The 23,645-nt window shown below is 46.0% G+C and overlaps 1 protein-coding gene across 1 annotated transcript in view; it reads left to right on the forward strand.

Moving 5' to 3' along the window:
• Positions 1-487: 487 nt before the first annotated feature.
• Positions 488-23,645, forward strand: part of Sord (sorbitol dehydrogenase) — a 35,179-nt gene continuing 12,021 nt past the window's right edge. The window contains 5 exon segments of the mRNA XM_036184151.1: positions 488-707; positions 13,210-13,243; positions 15,662-15,826; positions 20,812-20,912; positions 20,914-20,972. Of these exon segments, the coding sequence (XP_036040044.1) occupies positions 642-707; positions 13,210-13,243; positions 15,662-15,826; positions 20,812-20,912; positions 20,914-20,972 (425 nt within the window). The 5' untranslated portion in view covers positions 488-641.

Here is a 23,645-nt window from a genome sequence, read left to right on the forward strand (position 1 = left end):
GAGCAGCAAGCTCCATCTGTTTGTCTTGACTGGGGAAGCACTAAATAAAGATCTGGGCTGAAATCCGCTTGACAATGGAAAGCGAGAAAGCCTTTAAAGAGAAAGGCTTGCAAATTCCGCCCGACAGCATCTTTATGCAGATGCATCAGGACCCTGTGACACATGCATTCCTGCATTCCTTCTTTCATTCGAGCTGGTGACAGACCCTTTGCAGGATGCTCGGGGAAACCAAAGTGGCTGCAGCGCAGAGCCGGGTTTCTCAGGACGGATTCGGCGTCCCTCCTGCAGCAGCACTCTTCCAGTCAATGACACAAAACACCCGAGCCCCCACCTCATGTCTAAACTTGCTGTTTGAGGATCTCAGTGCTAGCCTTAGACGAGGCATCCGGGGCTTCTGCAGCCACAGTCGGACAGCGGCTTCCATAGGCTGCTTTCCCATCTCCGGGCTGCTGGTCCGCGCGAAGTCCCGCCCCCCGAGGCCCCGCCCCCAGGCGTTCCAGCGCGACAGGCCCCGCCTGCGGCCCCGCGCCGCCGGCTCCAGGGCCCGCCTTTGCCCCTTACTCCCGACCCTTGGCGGTGGGGCCCTTAGAGCCACTTGTGCCTCGCCGGGTCCAGCCGACACCCCGGAGCAAGAAAGCGACATGGCAGCTCCTGCTAAGGCCGAGAACCTGGCCCTGGTGGTGCACGGACCTGGGGACCTACGCCTGGTAAAAGGGGAAGGAGGGTGGGAACCCAGGCAGCCACCCACCCTGCCCAGCCGTGATCACGCCTCTGCAAGCCCGGCAGGGCTGCGGTCTCCACTCCCGAGTTCCCGTCGCGCTCACAGGGCCGGCCGGCCGCTGCCCGGTACCAAGCACCCCTGGCTGCCCCGGTTTACCCGGATCTTCGCTGGTTACCAGGAGGTGCGGGTGGGGTAGCAGTTAGCGGGGCGTTACCTATCTCTAGGGAGAGTTCTGGTCGCGTGCTCCCTGATCTTAGCCCCGTGCCAGGCACGTGGCCTGTGCCCTGGACCGTTGAAAACAAATCAAGCTGTCGTCCCCTTCTCTAGCTGCAAACTCACACTCTAGTTACTGCCCTTCAGAGGGGGAGACTGCCAGGATTCGGATCTACTCAGATCTTCTTCAGGTAGACAGTGTAGGGCAGAAAAGGGTGGCGAGGCGGCACTTAAAAGCAGTGAAATTCGATTTAATCCCGATAATATCCCCTCGCAGATGTTTTTTTAATTTTAATTTTATTTTTTATCATGAGGCCCCAGCATTCGGTCCTTGGTCACAATGCACTTTAACTGAGCATATAGCTTCTTACTTATTTCCCTTAGTCCACATCTGTATCATGACCCTGGAGCATTCAGTATACCTCTGTATCTGGCTGTAAACTTGGTTCTGTCCCCTGAACCAAAGTTCAGACATCTGCTGAATCATCTCTGTGGTCATGCCAAATTTCCATTGACAAAGTCCATCTCAGTGGAGCATGCAGTATGTGGGTTGGGTACCATCTCTGCTGCTCCCCAGCATCTCTGTCTCCTTCCCACTCAAAGGACATCTATCAGGAGGGACTCATCCAACAGATCTGGTCTGTTTAGGAATCTGTCCTCGGTGGCTTCTCATTCTACAGAATGCACACAGATTTGAGTTTGGAAGCATTTTCAAGTGTTCAAGGAGTTCCTTAACTCCTCTACCTGTTGGCCTGTTCTTAGAGGGGTCAAGAACACTTGCCTGCAGCTGATACCACTCCACTTCTTCAGCTGATGGAGAAAGTGACATCCCCAAGATGGTAGTCTTGGTTAGTTAATGGAGCCAAGACAAGAGCTCAGATTCAAACTTCCCATCTTGTGCTGTTCCCAATCACTTTGGACCATCCATCCAACATCCTGAATTAAAAAGACACCAGGGTTGTTTATTACAATCAGTGGCAGGTATGGGGACAGAAAAATGATGTCTCTACAAAGCTCACAGAGTGATTTTGAACTTAGTCCTTCATGTCACTAACGTTTACTAAGTGAAAATATGTCTGCTGTGGATGTAGGCATTGATTGAGCTGGGGGCCCAGAGGGGACATAGTCCCTGCTCCCATGCATCCCCAAAGAGGGAGACAGACGAAAGAAGTCATTAAGGCACTGTTTTGTACAAAAGATGGTTCTGCCCTGAATTGCTCTTTAAGGGACATTTCGGATGTCTCAGCTTGCCTGTAAATCACCCTTGAAGTGAGAAGGCCTAAGAGCTTTTAGTGAAGAGTATGCTGTTGCTTGGGCCCTGTAATCCAGCACAGGCTTCCTGGCTCTTCTCCTTCTCAGGCATGATCCTCTCCCAGCTACCGCCCCTGTGGGGGACCACTGTCCCCCCATTTCCTTAAAGCAGATAGATTCAGTAGTATAAGTTTGGGGGGATGATGACGACCAGCACTGACCCACAGCATCAAGGAGGAAAAGTCTTAAGGAGGCTTTGAGAGCCTCGGTTCTCTCCTAAGGGAACCACAGTGAAACTCAAGATGTCTGAGCAGAGTAGCTTAAGCGGTCGTGGTGTTTGGAAGCCTTGGCAGCTTGGCTATGGGTTATAAAACAGGGAGGGAGGCAGACACGGTTTTAAACCCTTTTGATTTGACACCACACCGCGACAGATTTTAGGTCTTTCCTTTGGGGTCGGCAACTGGCAAACTGAGGCCTAGCTTTCTTTTGGGTGGACTAGGGACAGGGTCTATTGATAAAAATCCTTGCCTCAGGACCTCACATACAAGGAATTGTTTGGAGAAACGCCCATTCCTAAAACCCAAAGCAGGAATCCAAAGGGTTCAGAAGGGAAGGAGAACTCAGGCTTTTCCAGTGTGGCCTTCCCGCCACCAGGAAGGCCAGAAACTGGCCAATGTCCAGGGCATTGCTCTGGACAAACAGGACCCGAGCCACTTTGCTGAGACAAGCAGGAAGAAAACCTAACACCAGTCTCAACTCTGCGTGCCTGGAGAAGGGTTCTCTTTCCTTGCTGTGGTAATGGAAGTCTTCTCACACTTAGAGCCAACATGGCAAGGAGCCAGCATTTGTAATTTGGGTGATAAAGTTGTGGTGTGTGTACGTGCACGGGCACACACGTATTAGGACAGACTAGTAGATGTGTGTATACACAGCAGGAGAGAGGTGGATGTGCAGATACATACACATATATTAGGACAGACTGGTAGGTTTCCTTCATAATGAGGGAAAACAGATTTCTCTATTTTTATTTTATTCTTTTTGTTTTATATTTTTTTTTTAGTTTTTGGAGACAGGGTTTCTCTTTGTATTGCTGGCTGTCCTGGAACTTGCTCTGTAAACCAGGCTGGCCTCAAACTTAGAGATCTGCCTGCCTCTGCCTCCTGAGTGCTGGGATCAAAGGTGTGTGTCACTAATGCCTGGCTTCATATTTCTCTATTTTAAATGGAGAAATCGGGACTTAAGGAAGCAGGAGGAAGAAAAGTGAGTAAACTGAGGTACAAGGAAGCATCCCACCCATCAGCAAACAATGTCAGTTTACGGGAGTCTTCTCAAAAGGAAATAGTAAACTCAAAGCCTGGGGGCCTGGAGTAGAGGTTGGTCCCAGCTCTGCTGCTGTTAGTTGTATGGCTTAACAATGTTTTTGTTTGTTTGTTTGTTTTTTCCCTTCTGCTGTAATTGTCTTGAAGAGGGGCACCAGGCCTGTAATCCCAGCTACTCAGGAGTCTGAGGCAGGAAGACTGACTGAAAGTTGAAGGCCTGATTGAGCTGCAAAGTAAGTTCAAGGCCAGTGGTAGCGTCTAGGTTAAATTCCTAATGCAGAAGAGGAGGGGAAGGGGAGGCCTTAGTATTCATTTTGATTGTGTGCACACCAGTGGCACTGTGCTTATAAAAGAGCCAACACAGTCAGTCCCATGCATCATCACAGGTGTGTGCTAACTGTGCAGTTAGGCAGGAGGCCAAAGCCTTGAAACCTTTTTGAAGAGACGGTTAAAGGCCCAACTGGCAAAGGTATGGGCAGTTTTGGCAAAATTCTTAGCATGTGGGCCAGGCAGAGCTCTGTCTGTATTCAACTGCAGCGGTTCAGCTACTTTATGCCTCTTTGGCCATCTTGTAAAATCTAGAACTTGCTTTTCTTTGTTGGGAATGCATTACTGGTTCATGAAATTGGAAGAGGAGACAGCTGACTTCGCTTTTCTGTAAAAAAGCTTTGGTGTTGGGGCGAGTGGGTGGCTTGTGAGTTTTTGCATTCAAAAATACTTTACGTTGTAGAGTTTGCTAGAATAGTAAGGAAAATTAACAGAAGGATTGACGATATTGCTAGTCTGCCCCAGTCCAGGCCTGTGCCGGGCACTCTATTTAGTTCAGTTTCACAAACTCTGAGATGAAAGAATGATTTGATTTTCATTTCCAGCTGACCACTGGACTAATGTTTGCACTGGACTCTGAGGTCAGAATGCTAATGATTTCTAAGTGTGCCTCCCAATTTCTTGTCTCATTGCATCCCATATCAGCTCATGGACCATCCTCTGAGAGCATGCTCTCTCCTGTCTTCCTGAAAACCAGGCCTTCCTTGTTTCAGCCTGTGGCTAGGGAACTGATCAGCTGCTGTCACAGACAGCTGAATACCCTGGAGAAGGTAGCAGGCGGTGTTGGGTTTTGTTTGTTTCATACTGTTGTTGGCTATATGAATAGATATAGGTAAGGGAAAAGTTATTTTATTTTATTATTTTATTTTTAAGTTAATGGTCTTTTTATTGGAAAGAAAAATAAAAGACTAGCATGTACAACTTGGAATGGACGTCAGTTATCATTTCCTGAACAGCAGTGTGGATGGTCCAGTCCACAGCCACAGCCTACTACTCTGCTGGCTCCCAGTCCTGGTTCACAAGGCTTTAAAACAGAGAGTCCAGAGATGCTCCCTTGAGAAACATTTCTTATTAAAAATTTGTGTGACCTGGTGACAGGCTTGATGTTTACTTCACCCTACTACAATGCACACAGCACTAAACCATCATCCTCGGTGGGCATACCATCAGGGTGTCACTGTCACCATGGGGTTGGAGCACTAGGGCCATCCTATTTCTGGGGCTGTGTCTCAAAGTTTAGCTGTCACCCACTTTCTGTACATCATCCTGAGGTAAACCAATTTCAAATGTCTGTTTGCAATTAAACTGGCTACTGACAATTTATCCGAACAAACTGGAGAACCCATCTGAGGTTTTGACTTTGTTTTTTCCATTTTTTCCGGTTTAATACAAAGGCCCAACTGTGCTCAGTTGTCAAGCTGCATGCATGAGAAACTGGCTAGCCCAGACAGTGTGTTTATTAATCATTAGCAAATGGAACTTTAAGGAGTCCACTAAGTGCTCCCTTAGAAGGTAGGATGCGTATTTATACTGGAAAACTGATGTGGGGGCTTGATCTTTAGGGAACAGGACCACCAACCAATACATGCAGATTTTTGTGTGTGGACAGAAAGTATGTTTGACATTCAGTTTTGCTAGATAGAAACAGAATGAAGAAATGAACTTTTTTCTTTTTGTAAGAGGTAAGTAAAAGGTTTCAATTTGATTCTTCTAGAGGGAAAGGTAGTTGAAAGTGGGTCTTCATTTTGTAGCCGTCATCTGTACGAATTCTTCATAGTTGACTTGTCCGTCTCCATCGATGTCTGCTTCTCCGATCGTCTTGTCTACTTCTTCTTCTGTTAGTTTTTCTCCTAAGGCTGTCATGACGTGGCGCAGTTCCGCTGCGCTGATGTAACGGAAAGTATTTTAAAGTGATGAGTTAATATCATTTTAGTAGAAAGGGCAGAGAAAAGAGCGCTTCAGTAGGAAGTGTAAATATTGATCGGGGTTCAGTGAAGAGACTTCTTGACTTCCTGCTTTTTTGAGAAAATGTAACACGCCCTAGGTCAAAAGACTTGCTTTGGGGGCCAGCAGGATGGCACTTGCTGCCACACGTGACAGCTTGAGTTTGCCATCTGGAACCCACATGGTGGAGAGAGACACTGGCTCCCAGGAGCCGTTCTCAGACGTTCAGCTGTGTGTTGTGGCATGCATGTGCATGCGAATAGGCACACTAAATAAGATGCTGTGACAAAAGAATTGCTTTAATGATAATGTTTTAAAAAAGATACTTCTCTATCTAATAAAACACATTAAAAACGACCCAGCCTTGCTATGTCCACTTTACTGTTAAGTTTTGGATGAAAAGAAAGGAATTGTGATCACTTAGCAACTCACATGGTCCTGGCACCCTGTCTGTTTTCCTGCTTGGTGTTGTCAACACCTGATAGTTATCTGTGCTCAGCTGGACTTCCTGGAGAACACCTGGGGAGAGTCATTCAGTCTGTCTGGGCTTGGTGGTCTATAACTCCAGCTACTCACAAGGCCTTTCTGGGTTACAGAGTAAGTTCAAGACTAACCTGGACAACTTAGTGAGCCCTTATCTCAAAAGTAAGAAAAGGGTTAGAGATGCAGCTTATAGGTAGGTACTTAATTACCACAGGCAAGACCCTAGGTTCAACCCTCAGTGTTAACAGAAAAGAAAAGCGTGAGGTATCTTACCTGTTAGAGTCGCTTCTGAGTAAAAACAGAACCCCAAACTCATTTAGAAAACAAGGAGTCAGATAATAACAAACTGTCCAAAGAAACACTTCCTTTCTTTTTATCTAAATTATGTTTCTGTAGCAAACCAAATCCAAACTATTGATAAGTCATTTCAAATTCAAAACCAGCAAAATGCTTGGAAAAGCAATTGCCATTGCTGGAAAGGCCTAGGGCATAGAGCTGTTACTCATCAAAGTAGAAGGAAGCAAAAATCTGATAAGGCTTTAATCTTCTGGGAAAGTAACCCTATTCTGAGAAGACAAGGGCTCATAGATTAGGAGAAATTCCCTTTTAAATATCCCAAGACAAGTAAAAAGGAGAAATATGTGCATATCATGACATATATGTGTGTTGTGTGTATAGTGAATACATACATATATGTGTACATATTTTATTGGCCACAAATTTATTTAGTTCTTAGCGTGGTTGTTGAATGTGGAGGTTTTCTATAAACCAGATTTATACTAAGAACATTACCTACCAGAGGAAACTTGGTCAAGGTTTGCAGAGTGTTATCAGTCCAACATAAAACAGAGATACTTACATAAACTGCGCATGGGCTTTTCTTGATTACTATAAGGGACTATCTAATATGTTAGCATATGGTCTTGTTCCTGCATTTTGAATTAGGAAAAATTATATATTACTTGATGAGAATTAAATAGTCCTTTGTCCTGTGTGGATTTGGGTATCATAGGCAGGGGTTTGCAAAAAAATTGTCTTCCTAGTCATGTTAGCACAGGAAAGGCGTCTTTCAGGAAAGAATACCTGAGCACCAGTCTCTAGAATACAAAAGCCTATTGGAAGGCAAGTGCTGGCATTGACCTTTAGTCCCAGCACTTGGGAGGCAGAAACAGATCTCTGTGAGTTCGAGGCCAGCCTAGTCTACATATCAAGTTCCAGCTGGGGTTGCACAGTGAGACCTTGTCTCAAAAACCAAAAACCAAACCAAAAAACCGTACAAGTAGATAGACCCATCTGGGTGTTTGCAGACACTTCAGTCCCAACACATTCAAACTTACGTCTCCTAAGGGTCCCACAGGAGTTAGGATGCTTCACTTCCCTTTTCACGTGGGATCATGAAGAAGGAGAGGGAGAAATGGCTCCTATGAGGATGAGGAAGTGTTGGATGTGGCTGGAAGTGAGGTGGAGGCATGGTATGAGGGGTATGGAACTTCACAGGCTTAATGGGGAGTCTAAACAGATTTGCGTTTCAGAGAGATTGTCATCAAGACAGAGGCTGGACAGAACAGGGAGAGCCTGGGCAGAGGACCAGCTCAGTGGACTGTGGGAGCACTTCCAAACCTTTATTTTGACCACCTCACATGCCACGACCCATGGCTAGTACAAAGCCTCTCACCCAATTAGAAAACCTTTGGCTTTTCCGCCCACTCTCAGAACACAGGACAAATATGTAGGGATAGGGGAAATGAAGCAGAAGTGAAGATGGCCTCTGGTTCACCTTATGTGTCCAGCACAGCCCCTCAGGGTCACAGGCAGTCTGGTATGTGAGAACAAGTGGCAAAGACATCTGCTAAGAATCTGGGCACAGGCCATCTCTACCTCCCCCATACCCTGCCTGTCTCTTTAAGGCATGGGGGTGGCTTTATATCCACATAACAAGAAGCAAGCCTAAATCAGTGCCAAAGTCCTACTTTAGCTCTTCCAACCCCTTTAAAGGGCAAATTTCTCTCAAAGTTAACATGAAAAGAACAGTTTGAAGTACTTTGTCCTCTCCCAAAGGAGAAGGCTGTCCAGAGCTGGTTCAGCTGTTAGGGAACAGAACATGGGCTTATTTCTTTTGTAATAAGAGCAAACAAACATATTTGCTGTGAGTCGGCACTCCCTTTCATGATTATCCTCCTGACACAGAAGAGGAAATTCAAGAGGTTATATAATGTGCCCTAGGTACATGGTGGATTGAGGAGAACCGGCTTTGCACATGGGCAGGCTATTCCAGAGTCTGCCCTGCCTGAGCACACTCAGGCTGGCTGGAGGGGGAACTTACTTTCTCTGACTTCTCGTCTTGAAGCCCTTCCTGCTGCCTAGGCCAGTGGTCCTCAGCCTGGGGGAAGACCCTTTGGAGTTGAACTGTCCCTTCACAGGGGTCACATAGCATTTTCATTACAGTTCATAACAGTAGCAGAATGACAGTTCTCAAGTATCCCTGACCAAGGCAGGATGGGTTGAGGGTGTGAATTCAAATATAGTACTGAAAAGGGAGCTGATGACAAGACAGTCAGGACATGTACACGTGTATGTTTGTACACACACACACACACATACACACACACATACATACACATACACACACACATACACACACATACATACACATACACACACATACACACACATACACACACACATACACACACATACACACACACATACACATACATACATACGCACACTTACATACGCACACACATACACATGCACATACACATACACACATACATATGCACACACACATACACATACATATGCACACACATACACACATACACACACACACACACACATACGCACACATACACACGCACACACACATACATACACACACATACGCACGCACACACACACACACACACACACACACACACACACTGTTTGGGATGGCAGGGACATCTTCCTGGAGACTAAGGGTCACTGGAGTGAGTGTGCTGCAGAGAAGGCGGCTGTGTGACGCAGAGCGCTATTTCTGACTCGGAAAGTTCCAGAATGCTGACAGAACTGAAGACTTAAAGCCTCTCTGCACCTTTGTGACTTGTTCTCAAGAAATCCTGCTTAGGAAACCTTGAATGTGTCTGAAATGACAGAATAACTGGGAATAAAGTTGTGTGTGTGTGTGTGTGTGTGTGTGTCCGTGTCTCCTCATCCCTTTTAGGCATTCATTCATTCATTCTGAGCTACAGCCTTCAAAAACCTTGAGAGATGAGCACATAGTTTAGCACCAGGGAAATCTGAGATGGAAAAGGAGATTAAGTAAACAGTTGTAGCTAGTGACACACTACCTTTTAGTGTTTAGTGGCCGTGCTGTGGTCACTTGGTAAAGCTGTGGGACCCACAATGATACTTAGGATCATATTTACAAGCTTAAGGCGTATTTTGAGAAAAAGTCTTGCTGTGTCTAGTTTAGGCAGTCTTGAAATTCTAGATCTTTCTGCCTCAGCTTCCTCAAAACTGGGGCTGTAGCTATATGCTCCCATGGCTAGTGTGAGAATTGATTGTTGATGTTGTTGTTTTTTAAATATAAAGAAGGCATTTATTTTATATCTGTGTGTGTGGTTTTGTGTGTGTGGGGGGGGGCACTTACAGAGGCCAGAAGAAAGTGTTGGATCCTTTGGAGCTGGATTTACAGGCTTTTGTAAACAGCCTAACAGGGGTGCTAGGACCCAAACTCTGGTCCTCTGCAAGATCAGCACTTTTAACTGCTGAGCCCTCTGTCTCTCCAGCTCCCACAGGTTGATCTTCATTTGGTCTTGTGCCCAGGGGCATATCCCCTGCAGACACAGGGAGGCAGGTGCCGAGCCTGAGTTGAAAAGGTGAGTGAAGTCATCAGGAGGAGGGGGCTGTTTAGGGCTGTAGCTCAGTTGGTAGACTACTTGTCTTGTATGCACAGAGTCTTGTGTTCCTAGGAATATGGTGTGGTGGCGCTCAGCTGTACTCCCAGCATCTGGGAGGAGCAACTTAATGCAAAGGTCACCCTCAGATCCATAGCTAGAGAGGAGAAGGGGGTGGCGGCAGGAGGAATGAAGTTTTCAGTCTCCTTTGCCCCTCGACAGTAAACAGACGACTACCAGCACAGCACCCTCTAGTGTCGGGAACAGTCACTGCATCTTTGCATGTGGAAAGGTTTTGTAGTGATTACAGCAGTAACTAAACATCTGTAGTGACTCGGGGCTTACTTGGTATGCCAGCTGTTAGTGTGAGCTTCACTCTCCCACTTCCCCATTCAGGCCTGGTGTTGAAGCTTGCCCTAGCTGGAGGCAAAGATAGGAAGAATGTGGAACTGGGTATCAGTGTCTAGGGATTTGCCTGCTGATGACATTGGTAGGGATGTGGGGCAAGGTTCCAAGTTAGAAACAAAATCAGTAGTCATTAAATTCCACTGAAATTGAAGTTTAAAACCTCACCTGACATAACATTAAGAAATGCAAATTTATACAGTGTAGGATGTTAAGTTAATTTCAAACGTGATTTTGGTGACACTAGTTCTAAGTCAGTGATTTCTAGATCCCCTCCCCCTTTAAATTACTAAGAAGGAAAAAACCCATCAGAAAACCAACCACTCTCCCCCAGAAAAGCTGAAAAGTTCCTGAAGTACTTTGAACATTTCCCCCTCCCAGGAGGCTCTCTTCGTGCTGCCCAGCTCAGTAGTGGCACCCGCCCTTAGCCTGTGCGGCCACTGGGCAGGTTGCTAACTGTCCCAGTTCTTCCTCTTCAGCCTACGGGGAATAGCTTCAGACTGTGGGCACCTGGGCTGCTTGATGGGCAGTGGAGCTCTGTGCCTGCCGGTCAGCATTAGCACACAAATTGGGTTTTCTTTCTCCAGAAGAGTTCAGGTAGCACTGAATTTTCTCCACAGGAGAAACTGGTGGTCTAAAGTGAACGAAAGGAGTTAGGCTGTGTAAGGAAGCATTGTTTGGCAAAGCCTACTACCTGGGTTTGGGGCCGGGCTGTACCTAGTGGGGAAGAAATAGAAGCATGGTAGTGTTGAGTAGCGTTGGTTCTAGATGGTGTCAGTGTGGATCAGTGCTGGGAGGCCACCTATCACAAGTGGCTCGAGCCAGGCCTGGGGGCACACGCTCAAATCCTAGCAGGACACCCAGACAAGAGAGTCATGAGTTTGAGGCCAGCCTAGGGTACGTAATGGATTCCAGTACATGGGTACGTAGGGAGACCCTGTCTCATAAAATTAAAAAAGGCAACTCAGGAAACTTTTAGAAAGTTGAAAGCTCTTCTTTCCTCCCTTCCTTTCTTCCTTCTTTCTTTCTTCCTTTTTTCTTCTTTTTAAAAAATGTTTATTCGTGTGTGTGTGTGTGTGTGTGTGTGTGTGTGTGTGTGTGTGTATTGTGGCTGGTGTATGGAGGTCAGAGGACAACTGTGGGAGTTGGCTCTCACCTTCTACCACATGGGTTCCAGGGATCAAACTCAGGTTGTCAGGCTTGTCTGAAAGCACTCTTACCTGCTGAACCATCTCACTGGCCAGGAAGGTAGAAAGCTATAAGCATAGTCCCCATCAGAATACTGTGCATGGGGCCCACCTGTCATTCACCTCCCATGACTGACAATTCATGGGTATAATGGAAACTGATATAGGGGTCAGACACAGCTAGGCTGAGCCCTGGTGAACCACTGCATGGTGATAGGATCTTGAGCAAGTTACGTAACTCCCTAACCTCAGGTTTCTCATCTGTAAACTCTGGGCTTGGTAAGACAAAGCTAAAAGTAGTGTCTTGCCCATGGCAGGCACTGTAAACATGTCAAATTGCCTTCTCCCTTTGCTTCTTGTCTGCCCACAAAGAATAAAATGAACACTTGGGTCTGTCCACTCAGCCTCCTTCCTCCTTGCCAACCCTGACTTTACGGGGGCCAGGTAACCATGGAGAAAAGTTCAGTAAACAAGTTATATATTTTTTGTTTGTGTATGTGTGATTCCTTTTTATTTTTGTTTTATGTGCATTGGTGTTTTGCCTGCATGTATGTCAGATCCCCTGGAACTGGAGTTACAGTTGTGAGCTGCCATGTGGGTGCTGAGAATTGAACCTGGGTCCTCTAAAAAGCAGCCCCTGCTCTGAGCCATCTCTCCAGCCCCACAAATTCTAATACTAGCTGAGAACACCAGAATACCTCAGATTGCTTTTTGCACTAAAATGCAGAGCCCTTGTGTTCTCTTGGGCTCCTGAAACTTCAAATGGGAAGTTTAGAAGAGAGGACTGTGTATCCTATCTGCCAAACTGAAGTAAAGAGAAAGGAGTGGTATTGTAGACACCCTCCCACCTGTCTACAGATACAGTCCTTGCAAGCCCTGCTTACATCCTCCTCCTTTCTGGTCGGAATGTGGCAGACCAAACATCTGTATCTGAGAACATCATTTCCAGGATGAAAAGATCCAATGTGGAAGGCAAATCTAGAGACCAGAGTGGCTCAGACACCCTTTCTGCATGGGGACAGACACATCCAGCACACAGTTTTTCTCAGTTTCGGGCCAGTAGCACCAAAGGGAGTGGTGCACTGAGAAACTAGAGCAGCTTCCTTCAGGATTTGACATTCTGATCTAGAATTGGGTTTTGGCAGTTTTCCGGGGAGGGAACCCAGCTTTAGAACTTTGTTCCTTTCTGTGGCATGTCACTAGGCACAGGTGTGGTTTTCTGTTGCATTTGGAATATATTGTGTATGCCATTATTTAGGTCAGTGGCTGTTTTGAGCAGCATGGTGAAGAGCAGGGCAGGTTTTCTGCCTGCCGTCTGCTGTGCCCCTTTGGTGCTCACTGGTAGCAGAATATGGTTTGAACTTGTGTTCTAAGAAATAGCTAAATGAAACTCCAGGTGAATATTTTAAAAGTGGAAAAATGTATGTAGCTAACTCATTATGCATACTAAACAACTTTCTTGGTTTTATTTATTTCAGGAGAACTACCCAATCCCTGAGCCAGGCCCAAATGGTAGGTCCTTGGGAAACTGACCTGACATTGTACTCACTGGTGTTGGCCTTGGAGGCGTGTTCATTGACCCCTGCTCCTCCTTTCCTACTGGTTCTGTGTTTACTTCTTTGTCCATTGACCACAATGGTTTATCTTGGCTACTGTATGAAATCTAAGAATCAGTGATAGAAGGAAAAAGATGAAGATAGCAGACTGCTGGGCTGCCCTGGGTTTTTGATGTGAAGCCTGTGGACCAAAGGCAGAACCAACCATTTTTACCTAACAACCAAGTACCCTGTCTACCAGATTAGATGCCAAATCATATTCTGGTTCTAGAAATCTATAGAACTAAATCTTGTAGTTAGCAAAGGAGCATTGTGTTAGCACACCCAAGAGGGCCAGCCCAGAACTATCTACCTGTCCAGTAGGGATAGGAGGGGCTGTGGGAAGCCCTGTCCCTTCCTTTAATCAATCAAGTACAGAAATTGACTGAGCATGTAAGGGCAGAGCTCCTAACACCTTTGCTCCACTTCTTTGCCTCTTAATGGGTGATTCCCCTGGGCTGAGCTGTCATGCAGGTTTCCTGGTAGCATCTGGACCTGGGGAGGTCATGCCAACAATTGGCTAGTGTATATCTCTTCCATCCCAGAGTCTAATTCATAGTCTGTAGGAATCCAGGGTGAGGCTAGGGGCAATGGTCAGGGTCTTCAGTCCCTCAGATCCTTGGCTCTTCTTGATGACCTGGATGCCCTCTCCACCCTGCCACACTTCAACCCAGAAGCACAGATTCTGGGTAGACATCAGATTGAAGTCAGCTTTCTTGGTAACTCCTGAGCTTTGCTATTCAAAGGTCAGCTGCATTATTGACTTATAGAGATAAGATATAAGGAACAGCTGTTTCTGTCAGTGTTCAGCAAGCAATGCAAATTTAAGGCTTAACCGTTTTCATGAAGATACCATATTCAGAGAAGTAGAGGGGGCATCTCTGTGCCTGACAAGGGTGACTTAGTTGCAGAGGTGGCCAAGTATGGGCTTCCTTGGGCTATGAGGCCTCTCTGGCCCAGACTTCTATCATTCTTTTGTCTTTTGCTATAGTTGAATTGGAAGAGAGAAGGTATGTTGGAAAGGGAGTGTACCAGTAAGTTAGATCGTATCTCTTGCTGCAAATAGTGGACTTCTATAGAGAAAGCTCCGAGTTTTTCTGATTTCAGTCATTTTTCTCTGTCTTTGATCTCAGAATTCAGCCTGCCATTCCTAAGTGCTCAACCAGACACCAAAGCAAAGACCACTCTCCAGGGCCACATCTGGGGGAATTTGTTGGTGGTTTGTGGCAAGGGCGGTAGCTAAGACATCTGAGTACATGGCAGAGCTTTTGGGCCTCTTTGTCTTTTGAAGATGAAGTTTTTTCCCCAGGGAGGTTTTCATGATGTGGTCATCTCAGTCAGACAGAGCCCAGAATCCTTTGGTACCTACTTGAGCTGAGAGGCCCAGGCATCCTTGTTTTAAATTTGGACATTTGACAACAGTACTACCAGACCTCACTTGGTCCAGTCCTCAAAGAGGACGTGTGAGTTGAACTTGCAAGAGTGCTAAGTAAAGCTGAACCCTTCTAGAAAACAAGGAACAGGAACTTAACATGGCAGTTTATCATTCAATGGCAAGCAGAGAGAGTTTTAGGATAAGAGTCAGGCTCAGCATAGTGCTTGGAAACAGTTATCTTCTGCAAAACAGTTTGTTCTTCAAATGGCCGATGGTGCTTCCTCCTTAGAATATCTTGTTACAGCAGGATTGGTCAGGGCTCTCCAAACAAACAGAACAAATAAGATATGGATGTATTTGTATATGCAGATAAACAGAGGTGGGGAAGGAGAAGAGGGCAGTTTATTTTATGTTGAGCAACTGGCTCCTGTGATTGAATGGTCTGGAAGGCTCTGCGTTTGCAGCGTAGGACAGCAGAATCAAGAAAAGCTTCCTATGTTAGAGTCTTAGGAAATTTTCTCCTTCAGAAAAATCTCAGCCTTCAATCACAAGGCCTTTCCTTGATTGGATGAGGCCTACCTACTTTATGGAAGATAATTTGGTTCACTCATAGTCTGTTGGTTTAAATGCTAATTGTACCATAAAACCCCTCACAACAACCCACCCTGTGAGCAACATCTGCATGGGTATTTGACCCAACAGCTGGGTACACTAGCCCAGCCAAGTCAATGTGTAAACTTACCCATCAGACTTGGTTCCTTTGCTCTGTCAAGCTGTTCTGCTTTCCTCGGCTTTCTTAGGCTCTCTGCTTCGCTTGTTTTCCTTTGTAATCCCAATGTGTACCTGACTCTGAGAACCCAGCTCTCTCCCCTGGCCAGAGGGAAATTGCTAGACCTCCTGAGAGCGATGGAAGGCTTGCCTTTCCCTCACGTGTTTTCTCTGCCTCAATTCTCTAATTAGAGGTGCTACTAAAGATGCATTCTGTGGGGATCTGCGGATCAGATGTTCACTACTGGCAGCATGGCCGAATTGGAGACTTTGTTGTGAAAAAGCCAATGGTGCTTGGGCATGAAGCTTCTGGAACCGTCATAAAAGTAGGAGAGATGGTGAAACATCTAAAACCAGGTCAGTATAAATGTCAGTGTGTGCTTTCTCTGGACCAGGCCCTCTGCTAAGCACGGAGGTACAGCAGTGACAAGAGTGTTGGGTCCCTACATGTAGGGATCTTACCTTCTTCCTCAGAGGGGACACAGACTTGGGACAGAAAGCAGGTACTTAGTCACAGTGTGTGGTAGAGAATGTGATCAACATGTCATATCTAGACCTGTCTCCTTTGAAAAAGATGGAGAATGTGAAATAAATCAGAAAAAGGGCTTGAGAAAGTGTTCCTGTCATATAAGCTACAAACTGCTCCTGAATTCTAAGAATCAAGACCTTTTTTATTTTACTGTTAATTAATTATTCATTTACTTTTGAGATAGTGCCTCACTCTATAGCCCAGGCTAGCCCAGACCTTACTTTGTAATCCACGTTGGCCAAGAACTCTTTCTAGCCCAGGCTAACCTCTAATTCAAGGTGATCCTTTTGTCCTAGCCTCCAGAGTACTATTATTAAAAGCATGAGTGTGCCTTGCTTACTTCATTTCCAGATGTGAGTCTGTTTCCTCTAGGAATACTCTTTAATCACTGAGTATTCAAAGAAAGTCTGTCCCTGTTGGGAGAGAATGTGTATTCTGCATTTTGGAATTTACGGTGCACATTCAGCTTTCCCAAGATAGATCTATTCCAGCCACACACCCCTAGACCCATGGTTCTTGAACTGTGGGTCATGCTCCCTTTGGGAGCTGTGTATCAAATATCCTGCATATTATATATTTACATTCATAACAGTAGCAAATTTACAGTGATGGTATAGCAAAGAAAATAATTTTTTTAAGATTTGTTTATTTATTATATATACAGCATATATGACTACAGGCCAGAAGAGGGCACCAGATCTCATTATAGATGGTTGTGAGCCATCATGTGGTTTCTGGGAATTGAACTCAGGTCCTCTGGAAGAGCAGTCAGTGCTGTTAACCTCTGAGCCATCTCTCCAGCCCCAAGAAAATAATTTTATGGTTGGGAGTCCCACAGCATGAGCAGCGTTAGAAGGGTTGAGAACCACTGCCCTAGAATCTTTGAATCTTAGAAAGATCTTGATTTTCTTTTCAGTAACCCAGTTGGCTTCTATCTTGCAATGTAGCCAAGGATGACCTTGAAATATTGACATTTCCTGCTTCTAGTCACTTAATTTTTATCTCAGAGAATAGTTTAGCTTTACCAAGGCTAAGCCTCACCCCTAATCTTTAAGCTAGTCAGCTAACTTGTCTTTTATTCCAAAGCTTCTTTTTTTATTTTAATAGAATTTTTTTCTTCTCTAACAGTTTCGTGCATATAAATAATGTATCCCTCCCATTTTTGCCACAGAATCCAGGAGTCCCCAACTTGCCCACACTTGAGTCTTTGCCTTAACACAAAACAGAGTCCAATTAGTACTGCCTGTTGGAATGCTAACTAATGTTTTAGGCTTGATCTTGTATGGACACTGTGCAGGTAACCATGGCTGCAGTGAGTCTGTGAGTACAAACAGCCATGCCAGGCTCAGAAGACAGCATTGCACAGCTCTCCTCCTTCTACCCTGGCTCTCACATTCCCTTAACTCCATCTTCCAGAATGATCCCTGAGCCTTGGGGTGTGGGGTTGATGTAGATGTCCCATTTAGGGGTGAACACTCAAGAGTCAATTGTTCTTATCACTTTGACCAGTTATGAGTCTCTGCATTAACTGCTGACTACTGCGGAGAGAACCTTCCTGGCCAGGTTGAGGGCAGTACTAATCTATGTGTGTAAGCACAAATATTTAAAAGGTAGCTGACAACACATCCCATCCATTTAGCATGACAGCAGGGTAAGCTTCTCCCTGGGGCCTATAACATAGCCTTTGATTTTTTATTAGATAACTAGGAAAATAATTCTCGAAGAAAACCTGGGTTTGGTTGTCTCAGAATGCTGAGCTGCAGTGGACTACGTTGTCCCCCAACATAGTGAATTAAGTCTGAACTGGCTTGGCATAGGTAGCTGTTACCCACTTTTCTTTGCTAATGAGGCCATTGCATGGCCTGGGAATGACTTCAGGTTAATTGGAGTAAGCTGGGGTTTGAGTAAGCAAGAGGTGCTGTGAAACTGTTTAGTCTCTGAGACCAGACAGAGAAAGGGATTGGTAAACTTAGAAGTTAAACATGTGCATCATTTAGGAGCCTTAAGTCAAGGCCTCCATTCATTTCTAATGCAAGTTGAAAAGGCCTGTGGTGATGCAGGCTTGTCCCAAAGTTGAAGGCTCTTATCTTCCAGCAGCCAGCCAATGACTGATCCCTGCCTGTGGGACCAGGTTCTCTAAATTCTAGCAAGTGCTTAGTCTCTACAGTGGGTTCAGACTTGGGTCAGGTACTTTGAGAAATGGAAAAAAAAAATAGTGAGCCCTGGATTCATAGATCTAGTTAGGGAGACCAGACATTAGAACTGCCACCAACATCAACAATTGGAGGAAAAAAGTAGTCAGAGTTCAAAGAAAGGACACTGATTGTGAGCATGGTTGGTTAAAGAAATTTCGTAGATATGGGTCTTGGGCTGGATATATGACAAGAATAATTATAAAAGGAAGAAGAAAGCCTGTGTATATTGGTTTGCTGGTCATTAAACACCAGTGCATGTAATTATTTAATTATTGAGACAGCACCACAAAGTACAAATTATTAGCTTTATTAATAGATGCAGACAGTGGAATGTGGTTCTTGACCAGGGCCACACACTGGCTAGTCTCAGAGCTGTCTGGAGTGCCACCCTGTTCGATCTGGCTCAATGACGAATGTTTGAACCAATAAGCTGCCTGTCATCTGAGATTTGAGAAAGTTTTGTTTTAAGTTAGTGGATCAGACCAGTAAATGACACAGGTCAAGTAATGTGTCTGGGTTCTCACACACCTATTCTCAGAGCAGATGTCTTCCACTGGGGAGTTGATAGAGGTAATAAAAATGCACGGCCCCTCTTTAAAAAGACTGTACAAATGTGAATTGCATAATGTAATAATAAGTAGAAGGTAAAATGGGATGTTAAGTAAACTCCATCTTGAATGTCAAGTTAAGTATATTGCCCTTAATGATGGGTATTATTCTGTGAGCAGCAAAAATATACAGGGCAAGACAGCTGAGAAGGTCAGACAAGCTGAGAGGTACATCTTAAAAGCCACTGGCTCTCTGTGGATCCTTTGTGGTTTTAGAATATAAAGCTTTTTATACATTTTTTTCAATTTAAAAATTTTTATGTGTGTAGGTATTTTGTCTACATGTGTGTCTGTGCACCATGTGCACGCCTGGTGCCTGTGGAGGCCAGAAGAGGGCATCAGATCCCTGGAATTGGAGGTACAGTTGGTTGTGAACCACCATGTGGGTGCTGGGAATTAAACCTGGGTCCTCTAGAAGAGCAGCCAGTGCTCTTAAAACACTGAACTGTCTCTCCAGCCCCACCCCCACCCCATTGTGGCAAATGTCTATGAAGCAGACAACTTACTAATCTGAAGATACTTTCAGTTTAAATGATGAGTCATGATACTCATAAAAAATGATCTGGAAAACAGGAAATAACCAGTTGTCTATCAACGGGAATAATTGAGCTCTCTGTACTATACTCACAGGAGGGAACGCCATTCAGCCACAAAAAAAGGAATAAACAGTTGATAAATAACAAGTACCAACCTAAAAACATACTTAGTGGAAAAGCCGGATGCAAAGGATACATGACCCCCATTTTTAACGCTGTATAACGAGCAGGGCTAACCCATAGTGAACAAACTCAAAACGTCAGGTGTCTTGGGCTGGGGTGGGAGCGGATTAGGAATGGACACAGGGATGTAGTTCCTGAGGCAGCAGCACTGTGTCTTGAGGGGAGCTTTCCTCACACAGGTGAAAGTGTCTTATCAGATTCATCTAGTGCTCCACTTAAGACGTGTGTGGCTCATTATACCTACATCTTCACTGAAACAAGGAAGTATAAGCTATTATTGGATTCTAGTAAGTGACTGACAGGCTGAAGGGGAATGGGCATTTTCAGTCTACTTAGAAATTCACTAGAAAAGATGGAGAGGCTGGGTCAGTGGCTCAGCAGTTAAGAGCACTGGCTGCTCTTGCAGAGAACCCAGGTTCAATTCCCAGCACCTACATGCAGCACAGAACTGTCTGTAACTCCAGTCCTGGGGGATCCAGCACCCTCTGACCTCAGGCACACAACAGCTGATTCCTAGCTATTGTCTAAACCAGAGGAAGCACATTCCAGGCCACGACAGCTCTTCTTGTTTTTCATTGAAAAAACGTTTTTCATAAGTCTATTCTGATCACAGGTTCTCCTCCCCCAGTTCCTCCCATGATGGCCCTTCTATTTGTAGAGGTCTTGCCTCATAGTTTTACAAAATGGAGAAACAAATGTTTGCCCCTCTGTGTCGTAGATACCCCCTTTGTAAATTGAGATAGGAGGGCCTGCCGGGTTTGCCCTTTAGATACGGCTGGTTCTGTGTTTCCCAGGGGAGCACGGGCAGGCTGGCATAACATGAAACAGGCTAAATCTCTAGGTGAGAAAGTGGCTGGCTCTCGGCTCTCAGTGACTCTTTGCTGGATTGTCTGTCCCCTGCAGAAGCACTGAGAGATCTAGGTGTGGTGGCTCCCCTCTGTGATCTCTGCACTCAGCTGAGGCGGGAAGGTTGCTGAGGGTTGAAGGCCAGCCTGCTTTGCAGAGAGAGACGGAAGATCTCAGTGAGATAGGGTGGGAGGTGAGAGGGACAGGGAAGGGAGGGGAAGAGGAAAAAGGAGAAGGCTCCAGTAGGTTGGGCTTATCTCTAAGGGTTCCCAGAGAGAAGGCTCTTTAGGGAATTCTCAGGTCTGCTGTCAGCCAGTGAGCGGGCATGCCTTTGTAGCGTTTCTGCCCCTGCTCTTGTTCTCAGGCTGGAAAGCAGAACCAGACCCGGTAGGAGTGAGGCTCTGCTCTGTTCTTAGATGCAGCACTGTCTTACTCCCCTTTCCAGGTGATCGGGTTGCCATTGAGCCTGGTGTTCCCCGAGAAACAGATGAATTCTGCAAGATTGGCCGATACAACCTGACTCCATCCATCTTCTTCTGCGCCACGCCCCCCCGATGACGGGAACCTGTGTCGGTTCTACAAGCACAGTGCTGACTTCTGCTACAAGTTAGTTCCCGAAGTGATACTGCCCGAGAGAGAGAGAGAGAGAGAGAGAGAGAGAGAGAGAGAGAGAGAGAGAGAGAGAGAGCCCGAGAGAGAGACCAACTGTGTAGTTCTGGCTGGCCTCAAACTCAGAGATAGGTAGATCAGGATAATTAACCTCAAACTCAGGGAACTGCCCACTTTGTACACCACCATGCCCAGCTCAGCACTCATTTTAAATGCAAGGCATTAAAGGCAGGCCTTCCCTTCTTGGTGGCACTGTGGGAAGCTAGCCTGCCTGGGGCTCATTCTGATTCACAGTGGTCTTTCCGTGTATCTTCCCATCACCAGGAACAGTAATAGAAAACCATCGCCCAAATCACTCACTTCCTCCAGCCATTCTGGAGAGAACTTGCTATAACTCACCCTTCACTCTGGTTTCCACGGCAGCCACAGAGGAAAACTATAACTGGGTGTGGTGTCCCACCCCTTAGGTCCCAGCACTCTGGAGGCAGAGGCAGGCTTGGTCTGTGTAGGTAGTTCAGGACCGCCAGAGTTATATATGGAGACCCTGTGTGTGTGTGGGGGGGGGGCAGGGTAGAGAGACAGAGACAGAGAGAGAGGAGAGACTAACAACAGAGGCCTCTGCATCAACCACCACCAATAACAACACCAACACCTTACAGAGTTTGACTGAGGAGCCTGAGTGTGGTCCAGTCCCTCCTTGTGACTTTGTTTCTGTTAACCAGCAGAAGACTAAATTAGACGTTGCATGGAAAGTCACTGTTTTTACTCCATACATGTGCTTGTATATAATTGGTGCTTTACATGCCTAATGAATGATGACTAACAGTGGCATGAGTACCATTGTTCCAGTTGTATGCCAGACTAACTGAAGCAGAAGAAAGCTAATGAACTCAGGCACAGAGCACAGCCAGGGTGCAAACTACCCTTCTTTTGCCTGGAACACTCTTGGGTTGAGAAGCTACATCTGAGAGACACAGTGTCCCACATAGTGCACCACGGAGCCTTAGGCTGCTGGTGTGCTGTTCCCCTCACCAACCCAAGTGTTTCCCTTCTGTCTAGCCTGATCCCAGAGGCAGCTCTCGGCCAGTGTGGGGGCTTGTGTGATGGAGGCTAAAGGTGCCAAGGGCAGGGGTGGTCTGACAGATCTAATTGAGAGGGGTTTTTTTTTCCAATTTTTTTTTTTCAATACAGGGTTTCTCTGTGTAGTTTTGGTGCCTGTCCTGGATCTTGCTCTGTAGACCAGGCTGGCCTCGAACTCACAGAGATCCACCTGGCTCTGCCTCCTGAGTGCTGGTACTAAAGGTGTGCACCACCACCTGGCTTTAAATTTTTCACTTTTTGTTTTGCTTTCCTCCTCCTCCTTCTCTTCCTTCTCCTCCTCCTTCTCCTCCTCCTCTTCCTCCTTCTCCTCCTTGTCCTCCTCTTCTTCCCCTTTCTCTTCTTTCTCCTGTTCTTCATCCTCCTCTTCCTCTTCCTCCCTTCCCCCTTCATCCTCCTTCTTCAACAAGCTCTTACTTGTAGTCTAGGCCAACATTAAACACATAGCGATCCTTCTGCTTCTGCTGTCCAAGTTGCTAGCTTGCAGACAGGCACCTCACAGCTGGCTAGATCTGAGATTTTCTAATATTCCTAGCAAACTCAGAGAAGAGACATAGGCTAGAGACCTTGTGGTAATGACTGAGGCCAACCCCTGAGACTGCTAGAAGAAAGCAGGCTGTGTGGGTAGGGTATGCCTTTCAGCAAGGGATTCCTGAATCAGCCATCTTTTTCTGGGTTCTTTGCCAAGTCAAGCCTCAAACCTCCTTTCATGGAAGGCAAGACTGAACGCAAGTCTCTGCCATTTTGTTTACCGTATGACCTTGACCAAGGTCTTTAAGGTTTGAAATCCTCAATATCCTTGCCTGTAAAATAGACATCATGGTAGTATCTTCCTCACCAGAATAGTTGAATTCAATGAGAAGAGTATGTCAAGTGTTTCACATGGCACATGGCAGGTGCTTGGTGATGACACTAAAGCCTCTTGTGGTCTGACGATAGAGGTCCAGATTCAGACCTGAGAAGGAGGCTTGCCTGGGATGGGCCTTGTGGTAGCTTGTAAGGCGGCATATGGGGTGTGGTGGTGAATGATATACTGGTTATCAGTGGTCATGGCAGATCTGAGGAGAATCTCTAGGGGCCATGTATCTCTGCCTTCCTTCTGCCTCTTCCCAGTGTGGCTCTGCCCTAGCCTTCCTCTTTGATTGTTTCTGAGGATTCCTACACTACCACTGCCTCTGCATTTCCTACCCCATATCTTCTAGTATTTAGCTCCCTCCTTGGATTCTTGACCATCCTTTACCCTTCTATCTGTTCCCTGAACACTGTTATAAAAAATACCAAGATGTCTGTCCTCTGGTGTTTGTAAGTTACAAAAGGAGCAGTCAACGAAACCCATAGTCCTCCCGTCCCTGCCCCTTGGTCAGTGGTGGAAGGGCCATTCTCAGACTCCTGGTCTTGGGCCGGCATGTCTGGAGCCTTGCTCTCAGCCTGGTGCGGGTGTGAGGAGGCAGTGTGACTGTCAGAGCACTCAGACCATGGTCCCTTCACTCTTGTCTCACTCCACCCTCCTTTCTTTGAGGTGTTTCGTTTTACAGAGAGGTCAACGAGAGGAGAGAGGAACAGTCAGCTTAG

The sequence above is a fragment of the Onychomys torridus genome, chromosome 4, assembly GCF_903995425.1.
Source record: "Onychomys torridus chromosome 4, mOncTor1.1, whole genome shotgun sequence".
Classification (NCBI taxonomy): Eukaryota; Metazoa; Chordata; class Mammalia; order Rodentia; family Cricetidae; genus Onychomys; species Onychomys torridus.